General features: G+C 53.4%; 5 protein-coding genes across 5 annotated transcripts; 3 read left to right on the top strand and 2 right to left on the bottom strand.

The window, feature by feature from the left end:
* Nucleotides 1-175: 175 nt before the first annotated feature.
* PHYSODRAFT_258317 (hypothetical protein) lies at nt 176-1,237 on the bottom strand (the record flags this gene model as incomplete). The annotated part of the gene is made up of 1 exon (XM_009517064.1): nt 176-1,237. One exon carries the CDS (start codon nt 1,235-1,237, stop codon nt 176-178), a length of 1,062 nt encoding a protein of 353 aa, XP_009515359.1.
* Nucleotides 1,238-5,229: 3,992 nt separating this feature from the next.
* PHYSODRAFT_258180 (hypothetical protein) lies at nt 5,230-6,275 on the top strand (the record flags this gene model as incomplete). The annotated part of the gene is made up of 2 exons (XM_009517065.1): nt 5,230-6,087; nt 6,120-6,275. 2 exons carry the CDS (start codon nt 5,230-5,232, stop codon nt 6,273-6,275), a joined length of 1,014 nt encoding a protein of 337 aa, XP_009515360.1.
* A 523-nt stretch (nt 6,276-6,798) lies between these two features.
* PHYSODRAFT_258359 (hypothetical protein) lies at nt 6,799-8,242 on the top strand (the record flags this gene model as incomplete). Its single annotated transcript, XM_009517066.1, has 5 exons — nt 6,799-6,913; nt 7,092-7,148; nt 7,364-7,764; nt 7,810-7,914; nt 7,970-8,242. The coding sequence occupies 5 exons, from the start codon at nt 6,799-6,801 to the stop codon at nt 8,240-8,242; spliced, it is 951 nt and encodes a 316-aa protein (XP_009515361.1).
* Nucleotides 8,243-8,541: 299 nt separating this feature from the next.
* Nucleotides 8,542-9,612, bottom strand: PHYSODRAFT_321781 (Avr4-associated TDF-like protein; the record flags this gene model as incomplete). Its single annotated transcript, XM_009517067.1, has 1 exon — nt 8,542-9,612. One exon carries the CDS (start codon nt 9,610-9,612, stop codon nt 8,542-8,544), a length of 1,071 nt encoding a protein of 356 aa, XP_009515362.1.
* Nucleotides 9,613-11,275: 1,663 nt separating this feature from the next.
* Nucleotides 11,276-12,346, top strand: PHYSODRAFT_321782 (hypothetical protein; the record flags this gene model as incomplete). Its single annotated transcript, XM_009517068.1, has 1 exon — nt 11,276-12,346. One exon carries the CDS (start codon nt 11,276-11,278, stop codon nt 12,344-12,346), a length of 1,071 nt encoding a protein of 356 aa, XP_009515363.1.
* Between the last annotated feature and the right edge of the window lie 156 nt (nt 12,347-12,502).

Here is a 12,502-nt window from a genome sequence, read left to right on the forward strand (position 1 = left end):
CTCCGTCTAGCAGCTTACTGAGGTGCAGGAGAGATTTACAGATGTTAACGCCATTCCAGTTTACACATTCAAGTTCCAGACGAGGTCTTAATTTTGAAATCGAACAAAATGGGAACTTTTCAAACATTTACCCATTTTAAATGGACACTGCAATGACTAAGCAGATTGTCTAAGCTTACTGCTCGCCCGGGTGAAGACCAAGCCAGCCAGGCGACGGCTTGCCCTGCACTTCGCCGATGTACAGCGAGAACTTCTGGCGCCACTCCTCCGCCGCGGCACGGTCCTCCATGAACTTGGCAAAGGCAGCCATGTTGGCTTCTGGGATATCCCAGGGCTTGTTGGTGTTGATGTCCGTACGCGGGCTGTTGGACACCAGGGTCGTCTGTGCCTCCTCGGAGATGATCCAGTTCATGAACAGCTTGGCGGCGGCAGGGTGTTTCGCCTTGGACAGAATCCCCATACGTTGACCCCAGCCGAGGTACTCAGTGCCGTTGGTGACGAAAGTCAGCGAGTTGCCACGCACACTGCAACCCACGCCGATAGCCTTCTCACCGGAGGTTACCAGGTCACGGGCAACGTTCGTTCCCCGGTTAAAGCTGGCATTTTGCTGGACGAGCTTGGAGACCCAGTCCCAGCCGTACTTCTCCACATAGCGGGTAAACAGGAACAGCACGGCATCGTCGTCGTTCGGGTAGGACGAGGCGATCTTGCCAACGTACTTGGGGTCCACCAGGTCGGCCGGAGTAGCGGGCGGCTCCAAGCCATTGAGAGTGGTCGTGTTGTACACGAAGCTGAACTGGTAGATCGAGTACCCCAGCCACGCGCCGTTCTTGTCTCTCAGCGAGTTGTGGATCTTAGAAAAGTTGGCCGGCTTGTACGGGAGCAGGTCACCGGTCTTCGCCCACCGCGTGAAATCCTGCAGGGTCTGCAGCGCGACTACGTCAGGCACCAGTGTGTCGGTCTCCAACTGGTTATCGATACGCACGTCGTGGTACTTGCTGTAGTCGACGACAGCGGTGAAGTTCATCTTCGGGAAGCGCTTCACGAAGGCGTCGTGAAGAGTGTCCTGCGAAGTAGCAGTGTCGCCACCATGGTACAGAACAAGGTTGCCGCTTTCGGTGACAGCGTCCGCGTAAAGCTGGTCAATGGTCTTGGTCTCTTCACCGGAGTTGGACTTCGCGACAGCGTCAGACGAAAGCAGGGCAAAGACGACAAGCAGTGGAGCAAAGAACTTCATGGCCGGTGGTTCTCGAGGCCGAAAGGTGGCGCTGGGTATTGAACGACTTGGTGCCGAGGCAGTGAATTTGAGAATGAAACTTGTTGGGCGATTGCAGCCTTGGGCCTCTCATTCACGTCTGAGAGTCCTATCGGCCCGATGTTGATTCGACAGTCGCGAGCATTGCTGTCCGTGGTTCAATGCCCGCACTTGGCAACCCGACCGGCTCAAGCGGGCAAGGCCATAACGACATTCTGGATGACGCTGGTCCTCAAAGTGTACAGAGCGATACGCAGGCTACCGGTAAAATGAGAGGCGGTCTCTAAGAGACCATTCATAATGTACTGTACATACAGTACAGCCATATTCAGTGAATATTATTAACACCCACACTACTGTACCTGACAACTGTTGTTGCGGAATTAAGATCTATCATGTTACTCTTACAGTAAAACGGCCCCCTGCTACATGTACGTGTGTACAAGCAAAGTGAGGAGAAACTCTCACAGTTCGCAGCTCCGCCAAACTCGTTGGCCAGCAATACAGTGGTGCACCGCGTTTTCGGCACCGGTATAAATCAATACCCCAAGATAGTAGATTGGAATTTGACTACATTACAAGTAATACCAGTGACCTACCATATATGATTTCTTGCTATAGCCGATTTATGTACCCATTCCGAATACGCGGTGCACCACTGTACATGCCAGTCGTTATTGTAGAACTGGAGTGCATAGCAAAAACTCCCATCCCGGTTATCCGCCTTCTCTTTGTGGATCGTGGTACTCAATGAATACCACTAATATATAGTGCTTTTCAGTTGTTTTGGCGAATCGGACGTGTAAAACAGTTACCAGTCCGTTCCAGATCTACTGGAGGTTTGAGCACGTTTGGCTCGCAATTGGTTAAAAATAGTTATAGAGCGAATGGCCGCCCACACCCTCGACGACCTGGTGGCCAACGTGAAGGTGGCGCTGGACGAGCTGCCGCCGGCAACACTGGACGCGGGCTTCTAGACGCTCCAATGCGTGATGAACGATTGTGTTGCTGGTGGTGGTGACAACACATTCAAGATTCGACACATGTCGAAGTCGAAGCTTGCGCGGGAGGGACGACTTCCACGGTGCATCAAGTGCTCTGTTACTACTGCCTCATTTCTGCCTCCTCTCGATCGATCTGCAGATTCTGGCCATAGTGAAACTAGTACTAGTATTTTCCTATAGTTGAGGAACAAGCTAAATAGTGGTACATATCAATAGATTTGGAACGGACTGGTACCTACTAAGATGGGGCTAGGTTATCGGAGCAGATTAGCAGGTCCCTCGTAGGGAATTAGGACCAAGAATTGCTAGTCCGATGGAAGCACTTGCGCAGGTCCTACAAACAGCCGAAAGCCCGAATGTCGCTCATTTTCACGGCATTCGCGGTTTGAGGTCTTACGAAGGACTCCTGCCAAGTCTTGTGGCAGGACTTTCATACGAGCTGACTCTAATACGGCGTATGCCATACGCAGAATAAACTTAGGGAAACACGATGCAGTCGATACGTTAAACACTCCAGTCTTCGCCCTTCGCCTTCGCGGGTTCCGGCATTGCTTGCTTCCCTAAACAAAGCTTGCTTGACTTGGACTCCAACCGGAGTCCATTGAACGGAGAGAGTCCGGGAGACCGCTCATCGGGCTCGTCCGAGATTTGCATCTCAGATTTAGAGACCGCCAACCTCAGATTAACTGACCTACAAAGTCCTACGTAGGACTCGGCAAAATGACCGAAAGGCACAATACAACATGTACACCATTTCAAGGCCAAATTGAGAGAAGTCAAAATCAAAACAAAAACGACCAAAATCAAAACAAGAGAGATCAAGAAAAAGGGAATTGTCCCGGTCAAAATTTTCCGGATGGAATTTTCTGTTCGACATAGAGTGGGCAAGTCAGTTGCTCTGTACAATATATTCGGTCTTGAAGGTGATTAGATGATATGCATATACAGGATTGCAGGTTTTCTCAATTTGCTTTTGGCGGTTCTCAATTTGAAGCACGACTTCTCTCCATTTTGGTGTACATGTACCCTGAATACTATTCATAATGTGCCGATAACGTAAGTATCTGGCATCACGTAATCTCGCTTTTTCATAAACAATATATTTTCATTTCAATTTATTTAGTACAAGTTTGTATGTATTTTTATTCGGAGTCTAATCTTTGATAGTGTTCACGGTCGTCGAGGCCATCGTTATCGCGCGACACGCAGACGTAATACTGTACTCATCATGATATGCGCCCATATCGATTCTTCTTTTGGCAACTATTGTAGGTGTTGTCTTTGTATGAGTAGGATAAACGCTCTTGCCTACTGGTAATAAGTGCAAGACCCCTGAGGGCTCAGTTGATGCAGTAGCATGCGAACTTTAGTGTGTGTGTGCAGGGGCGGATCTTCAGTCAAAATGGGGGGGGCATGTGTGCGGGCAACAATACTGTACAGTACTGCCCGAGTAAGGAACGCCTGATATATATAAAAACGCAGAATATATCAATTGATGTTAAGTTGAGTATACTTTCCAATGTACTGATTTAGTTCTTTCAAAATGAACTGAAGAGCACCTTTACCTACGAGTCCGGAATGATTCCAACAGTGGCGTATGGTCGAAGCACTAACCTTTGACCAGGCATCCTCGCACCACAACAGCGCTGTCAAATGGGTGGAGTGGGGGAGGAGGTGGGCTTGTGGGGCGAGGTGCAAAAGCAAAAGTACGAGTCTACCACTACGGTACATGTCGTTTGAAGTCTAGTAAGATCGCTAAATGCGCGCCATTTTTCAAACGAGGGTGGAGAGCTGATGATTGGCACTGGATTTTTCACCTTAGTACCTCAGTACCTTGCAGTACCTTGCACATCCCCCTATCGCCACATCGACTGGAAAATAATATTAAATATGTGAGGCTATTAGTTGTACACCCGTTCGTTATTCGGGCAGAATTCTGTACATGCTTTAACTTTACGGGGGGGAAATGCTGCCCTTGTCACAACTTGAGTGGGCAGCATTTTCAACTGTTGTGGGTGTCACGTGGTACCCTACCTTGCTTACCGTAGCAGATTCTAGTACTGTTTCCGCTTTACCGACTTTCCAGCGCCACGCTTTTGCTTCAACCTGTAACAACAGAGACCAATCCGCGAGGCTTAGAGTCCCCCGTCAACGTCGACCGATCACGTGAACTGGTGTGTGGTTGCAGTCACACGTTGCAAGCCCTGACCTTCAATGTGGCGAACAAACTGTACATCAAAGGTTTGACCTTGAACGGCAGTACACCTCCCACCAACTCGATTTCGTTGTGGGATACAGTAATGTGCGTCAATAAGGAACCGCTGATATGGATAGAAGCAAGGGGGCTATTGGACCAAACAGTGTAACAAAGCCGGTTCCATGAACTGGATTAGTGTATAAAACAAGTATTAGATGGTTTACTTCCCAGTCAACCCCAATCAATGGTTCATCTAAATCATTACTACTAGCAGGAAACAGGGCTCCTCCCACCCAGCTGTTTATTATATGTACAAGGAAATTAGTTCCTACGCGTTCTTTATTGACGCACATTACTGTACATGTATTAAGAGCTAATACATACTGTAGGGTCTCGGTTGAATGCATGCTGTACAGATCAGTTTTTAGCCTCGAAACTCAACGGGAACACTTCATGATGAAGTCGATCAGGACCGGGTCCTGGACCAGGACTCCTGGTCGACTCGACGCATCAAATCACTCGTGAGTACACTGGTACGCCAAGTTTACTTACACCGCCACACCGTCAACCAAGAAATGGCGGTACGATCGGCTTGCTGTACGATTCGTGGTGTACAGTGTACACTGTACACGACTCCAACGCGCTGTGTACGCAGATATTCACACTAGATACCCAGGAGTTCGTCTTGCTTGGTCAGCTTGACAAGCCTGTCATTCTTCAACTTCCTTTCACTGCATCAAGCTTCACTCCCACTCGCCCATTGTCTAGCCGAGATGCAGCTTTTTGCCCCGCTCCTGGTAGTTCTCGCCGTCTTCTCGTCTACCACCACGGCCAAGTCCGCGGAGGAGTCCAAGACCATCGACGATCTTTACGCTGATGCGGTAGCCGAAGGAGGTAACCTTGTCCTGTACCATGGCGGTGACACTCCTACCCAGCAAGACGGACTCCACGCAGCCTTCACGCAGCGCTTCCCGGAGATCAACTTCACTGCAGTCGTTGACTACAGCAAGTACCACGACGTCCGCATTGATAACCAACTGGAGACCGACACCCTCGTCCCTGACGTGGTCGCTCTTCAAACGTTGCAAGACTTCACGCGTTGGGCTAAGGCTGGCGTGCTACTCCCCTACAAGCCTGCCAACTTCTCCAAGATCCACGACTCGCTCAAGGACAAGAACGGCGCGTGGATGGCGTACACGATCTTTTCTTTCGGCTACATTTACAACTCAAGTGCGCTCGACGGTGTAGCGGCACCTACCACCCCCGCCGATCTCGTAAACCCGCAATGGGCTGGCAAGATCGCGTCAACGTACCCTCATGACGACGACGCTGCGTTGTTCCTGTACACTCGCTACGTGGAGAAGTACGGCTGGGACTGGGTCTCTAAGCTTGCCCAGCAGAACGTCAGCTTTAACCGTGGATCCAACGCCGCCGGAGAACTTGTGAGCTCCGGGGAGAAGGTGATTGGCGTCGGAACAAGCGGCTTCGGTGCTTCGATCGAGTTCGTTGGCGGCAACGGCACAGACTTCCTCAGCTGGGGGCAGCGTGTTGGCATCTTGAAGAAGGCCAAGCACCCCGCTGCTGCGAAGCTTTTCATGAACTGGGCCGTATCCGAGGAGGCCCAGACGACGGTGGTCTTCTCCAGTGTGCCAGCACCGACAAGCCCTGGGACATCCCGGAGGCGAACATGGCTGCCTTCCCCAAGTTCATGGAGGACCGCGCCAAGGTGGAGCAGTGGAAGCAGACCTTCGCGCTGTACTTCGGCGAGGTGCAGGGTGAGCCGAGCCCAGGTTTCCTTGGGCTGCACCCTGGTCAGTGAAGTGCATGCAATATGTAGTTTGTGACAAAACATTTGTCACTGAGGAGAAGTATTGTTGCTCGCTCAAATACACGGAGTTTGATTGTTATGTTTGCGTGAGCTGTACACATCGATAGCGATCGTCACGCAATATTAGGAAGCAGGTCCTGCGATCCACCCGGCTGGCGTCGGTGTCGCGCCAGGCTAAAAAGCCGATGGTTCCTCGGAGGAACTCCTCTTTGAGGAGCTCTCAAGCATTGTTTGTGGCAGTGGAGTCACGCCACTTGCTCGTGAGTTTATGAGCAGGCACCGATTCCAGATCGCCCATCCGAACCTTCAGCAGTTCGCGAGAGCCATCTGCAGATCAAAGGTGCTCACGTAGTTCAAAGATTCGCTGCGGTTGGCGGTCAACTTGGAACTCAACTGGTGAGACGACATCGCGTGGGGGAGTGTGAGATGCTCGTCATTAGCTCAGCGGCGTCAATCATTTCCTATTTTGCCGACCATCGACCAGACTCCCAAGTTACCCAAGGCCGACGCAAAGATGAAGTTCTTCACTCCAATCGCGGCTGCGCTCACTCTTCTCGCAGCACCTGCCTTGGCCGTAGAAGAAGAGACCAAGACGCTCCAAGAGCTGTACGCCGGTGCCATCGCTGAAGGTGGCAAGCTGATCTTTTAACCGCTGTACTGGCAAAGCAAAGCGGCTGGCAGACAAACTGGCGGTAACGACGTGGCAGCACCACTTGCGTGCTCACAACAGAATGGCGGACGCCCTCGCCAACATGGCGATGGACTCACGCCGCAGTTTTAAAAAAATACCCACTCGAATTTGCGTAGGTCACTGGATGGAGCAGAACAGTGATGAGAACTCCTCGGAGTTCGTGGCCTTCACCCGTTAGTGTGGAGATGGCTCTGGCTGCGGTGTCACCTACCCCTTTGGGATCGCGATCCCGGTTATGGCCCTAAGGGCCGGTCGGTTAGAGACGACCACCGACAAGGCCATAGGTGTCGTTAGCCAAAGAAGTTAAGTGACATCAATGTATTACCTCACTGCGAAACGAAACGAAAGCTGATCTTTTACCACGGCGGTGACCTGACCAACCAACAAGACTCGCTGAAGGCCGCATTCGAAGAAGCATTCCCCGGCGTCAATGTCACCATGGTCGTCGACTACAGCAAGTACCACGACGTGCGCATTGACAACCAGCTCGAGACCGACACGCTCGTGCCGGACATCACGGCGCTCCAGACCGTGCAGAACTTCCCTCGCTGGGCAAAGGCGGGTGATCTGCTGGAGTACAAGCCGGCCAACTTCTCCAAGATCTATGACGGGCTCAAGGACGAGAACGGGGCTTGGCTGGCGTATGGTGTGAACTCGTTCAGCTACATCTACGACTCGAGCAACCTCGGCGGGCTGGACGCACCCGCGTCTCCGTCAGATCTGGTGAACCCCGACTGGGCGGGCAAGATCGCTTCATCGTACCCGCACGACGACGACGCCGTGCTGTTCGTCTAGCAGTACGGCTGGGAGTGGGCTGCCGCAATGGCCAACCAGAGCATCAGCTTCAACCGCGGTTCGCACGTGGCGAACAACCTGGTCACGGCCCAAGAAAAGGTCATCGGTGTGGGCACCTACGCCGGTGCGTCCCCCATTGTGTACGTGGGCGGCAACGGCACCGAGTACTTGACGTGGGGCCAACGTCTCGCTGGCCAAGGCGAAGAACCTTGCGGCTGCCAAGCTCTTCATGAACTGGATCGTGTCCACCGAGGTGCAGGAGTCTGTGGTGATGGAGACCGTGCGCACGGACATCGCTCCGTCTGGATCGAGCCACCCGTGGGAGATTCCGGAGGCCAACCTGGACGCCTTCCCGTCTTTCATGGCCAACCGCACTCAGGTGGAGGCACTGAAGCAGACCTTTGCGCTTTACTTTGGTGAGGTGCAAGGTGAGCCCACGCCAGGCTACCTGGGTGTCCACCCGGGGCTCTAGACCGACTAAGTAGTGTGGGGTGTTAATACGAAGTAGTGAAGCTACGAGTGTACTACTTGTTTTGAAGACGGAGTGCTCTGTAAGTGCAAGTTTTTGCGGCTAAATGATGTGATGACCACCGATCCGAGCACGTTGTCAATTCTCACTTCGTCACCAAGATCATCTTATTATACATCTTGGCAAGATGTAATGTTTTATCGTAAGTGTTGATCCAAAGTTCTACTAGTAGTAAGATGGTAAGGAATGCATTGATATCCACCTCGCCCCGTGCACTAACATTTTTCATGTGCTATTGCACCTTACAGACCAGGGTGCACGCCAAGGAAGCCCGGCGTCGGCTCGCCCTGCACCTCGCCAATGTACAGCGTGAACGTCTGCTTCCACTCTTCCACCGCCGCGCGGTCCGCCATGAACTTGGGGAACTCGTCCACGTTCGCCTTGCAGATCTCCCACGGGTGGCTGGAGCCGTAGTTGGGCGTCAAGTCCACGCGCACGTTCTCGGCCACAACCGTCTTCTGCACGTCCTCCGAGATGGCCCAGTTCATGAAGAGCTTGGCGGCCGCCGGGTGCTTGGCCTTGTTCAAGATGGCGATGCGCTGGCCCCACGCCAGGTACTCGTTGCCGCCATCCGTCACGAACGTTACGTTGGGCGTGCCTTCGGAGTACGTGCCGACACCAATGACCTTGTCCTTGGCCGTCACGAGATCGCTGGCCGTATTGGAACCGCGGCGGAACGTGACGTTCTGGTTGGCCAGGTCTTCGACCCAGTTCCAGCCGTACTTCTCGACGTAGCGCGTGTACAGGAAGAGCGCGGCGTCGTCGTCGTTCGGGTAGGTGGATGCGATTTTACCTGACCATTGTGGGTCCACGAGGTCGGCCGGCGACTTGGGTGCCGCGTTCCCGTCCAGCGCGGTCTCGTCGTACAGGAAGCTGAAGGTGAACATCATGTACGCCATGTAGGCGCCACGCTGGTCGCGGAAGCCGTCGTAGACCTGCGAGAAGTTGGCGGGCTTGTACTCGAGTAGTTTGCCCTCCTGCGCCCAGCGAGGGAAGTCCTGCAGCGTCTGCAGCGCGACGAGGTCGGGAACGAGCGTGTCGGTCTCGAGCTGGTTGTCAATGCGCACGTCGTGGTACTTGCTATAGTCAACGATGAGCGTGAAGTTGATCTCCGGGAAGGCCGTGGTGAAGGCCTCGTGCAGCGAGTCCTGCTGCGACTTGAAGTCTCCGCCGTGATACATGACGAGGTTGCCTCCTTCAGCGACAGCGTCGGCGTAGAGCTCCTCGAGAGACTTGGTCTCTTCCTGGACGGCGAGGGAGGTGGACGCGAGGAGTGCACAGCAGGCAGCGATGACGGGTGCGAAGGGCTTCATGGTGCGATGCAAGCGGTTGTCTGTAGTGGTGGAGGGTGTTGTGGTGCGGTCTCCGGTAAATTGAAGAGTGAGGATCTGTCCGTGGTTTGCTGTGCGTGTGCAGCTAGCTGCTGGTTTCCTTTGAGTGCGTGCTGCGGCGAGTCCTGCTTACTCGATCTGTGGCTGGCATCGTGGTTGTTTTCTTCATCAGTCGCGTGATGTGCTTTGTCAAGCATCCGGGATGCTGCATACCACAGCCTGTGCCAAGGTTCGTTGACAACAATGACAATGTTTGTGGGATGCGGTTAGGGGTGATAACGTGGCACAGAGTTTGCGTCAGCTTCTGGTGTCCGGGCGGTGTTGCCGCGTTTTCTATGGATGAAAGGTTGCTTGGGGACTGTTGCGACAGGACGCAAACATGCAAAAAACAAACGGACAACGGGCTCACGTCAAATGAAATACCGCACAGCGATCGATTGCGATCTTCCTGAGCTTTCGTACGGGGTCTGTTTACGGGGCTGAGGAAAGAGCGGTTCCAAGACCTGTCCGGTTTTTCATCTCTGTTCGGGCCTTGGCCTGTTGCACTAAGAAAACCGCGCCTGCAATCGCAGCACTAGTGCGTTGGTGGAAGGGTCGAGATTGGAGGTCCTGCAGCAACGACAGGGGATTGGAGGTCCAGCAGCAACGACAGGAGAGCTTCTCGACCCTTTCACCAACGCACTAAGGGGATTGGCCAGTTTAGTAGAGCAAACTGAATTATTGACTTTGAAAAGTATTTTCTTGAAAACTACCAATCTGTTGGAGATAAAACGTGTACGCAATGAAAGCCCTAGATTTGCTCTAACATGTGCACCAATCCAGACACAGTTAGCAGCTATGAAAGTGCTATTGTAGCACGCCAAAGAAAGCATACCTGCAGTATGCTGCGATCAGTTTAGTAGAGCGGAATAATACTGGTCTTTGTATCGAAGTACCATATGGAAACGCGTGGTAAGAGTTTTATAGCCAACCAAAGCACGTATTTCACTATTTCAGCGATATTACTGGTTCTACTAAACTGGTCAATTCTACTAAACTGGCCAAAACCCTTAGCGCTGCGATTGCAGGCGCGGTTTTTTTAGTGCAACAGGCCAAGGCCCGAACAGAGATGAAAAACCGGACAGGTCTTGGAACCGCTCTTTCCTCAGCCCCGTAAACAGACCCCGTACGAAAGCTCAGGAAGATCGCAATCGATCGCTGTGCGGTATTTCATTTGACGTGAGCCCGTTGTCCGTTTGTTTTTTGCATGTTTGCGTCCTGTCGCAACAGTCCCCAAGCAACCTTTCATCCATAGAAAACGCGGCAACACCGCCCGGACACCAGAAGCTGACGCAAACTCTGTGCCACGTTATCACCCCTAACCGCATCCCACAAACATTGTCATTGTTGTCAACGAACCTTGGCACAGGCTGTGGTATGCAGCATCCCGGATGCTTGACAAAGCACATCACGCGACTGATGAAGAAAACAACCACGATGCCAGCCACAGATCGAGTAAGCAGGACTCGCCGCAGCACGCACTCAAAGGAAACCAGCAGCTAGCTGCACACGCACAGCAAACCACGGACAGATCCTCACTCTTCAATTTACCGGAGACCGCACCACAACACCCTCCACCACTACAGACAACCGCTTGCATCGCACCATGAAGCCCTTCGCACCCGTCATCGCTGCCTGCTGTGCACTCCTCGCGTCCACCTCCCTCGCCGTCCAGGAAGAGACCAAGTCTCTCGAGGAGCTCTACGCCGACGCTGTCGCTGAAGGAGGCAACCTCGTCATGTATCACGGCGGAGACTTCAAGTCGCAGCAGGACTCGCTGCACGAGGCCTTCACCACGGCCTTCCCGGAGATCAACTTCACGCTCATCGTTGACTATAGCAAGTACCACGACGTGCGCATTGACAACCAGCTCGAGACCAACACGCTCGTTCCCGACCTCGTCGCGCTGCAGACGCTGCAGGACTTCCCTCGCTGGGCGCAGGAGGGCAAACTACTCGAGTACAAGCCCGCCAACTTCTCGCAGGTCTACGACGGCTTCCGCGACCAGCGTGGCGCCTACATGGCGTACATGATGTTCACCTTCAGCTTCCTGTACGACGAGACCGCGCTGGACGGGAACGCGGCACCCAAGTCGCCGGCCGACCTCGTGGACCCACAATGGTCAGGTAAAATCGCATCCACCTACCCGAACGACGACGACGCCGCGCTCTTCCTGTACACGCGCTACGTCGAGAAGTACGGCTGGAACTGGGTCGAAGACCTGGCCAACCAGAACGTCACGTTCCGCCGCGGTTCCAATACGGCCAGCGATCTCGTGACGGCCAAGGACAAGGTCATTGGTGTCGGCACGTACTCCGAAGGCACGCCCAACGTAACGTTCGTGACGGATGGCGGCAACGAGTACCTGGCGTGGGGCCAGCGTATCGCCATCTTGAACAAGGCCAAGCACCCGGCGGCCGCCAAGCTCTTCATGAACTGGGCCATCTCGGAGGACGTGCAGAAGACGGTTGTGGCCGAGAACGTGCGCGTGGACTTGACGCCCAACTACGGCTCCAGCCACCCGTGGGAGATCTGCAAGGCGAACGTGGACGAGTTCCCCAAGTTCATGGCGGACCGCGCGGCGGTGGAAGAGTGGAAGCAGACGTTCACGCTGTACATTGGCGAGGTGCAGGGCGAGCCGACGCCGGGCTTCCTTGGCGTGCACCCTGGTCTGTAAGGTGCAATAGCAATGGAACAGTACCATTATTGCAACGAATCATGCACACATACGTCATAAAGATAAAGCATACAGTAAATAATGGCGAACGCACCTACAAGGAGCTGTGTTAGGCCTTCATTAACTTGCAAACCACGACCAAGGGTAATAATGTAC

This window comes from Phytophthora sojae (assembly GCF_000149755.1).
Source record: "Phytophthora sojae unplaced genomic scaffold PHYSOscaffold_1, whole genome shotgun sequence".
In the NCBI taxonomy this organism is placed as follows: Eukaryota; Oomycota; class Peronosporomycetes; order Peronosporales; family Peronosporaceae; genus Phytophthora; species Phytophthora sojae.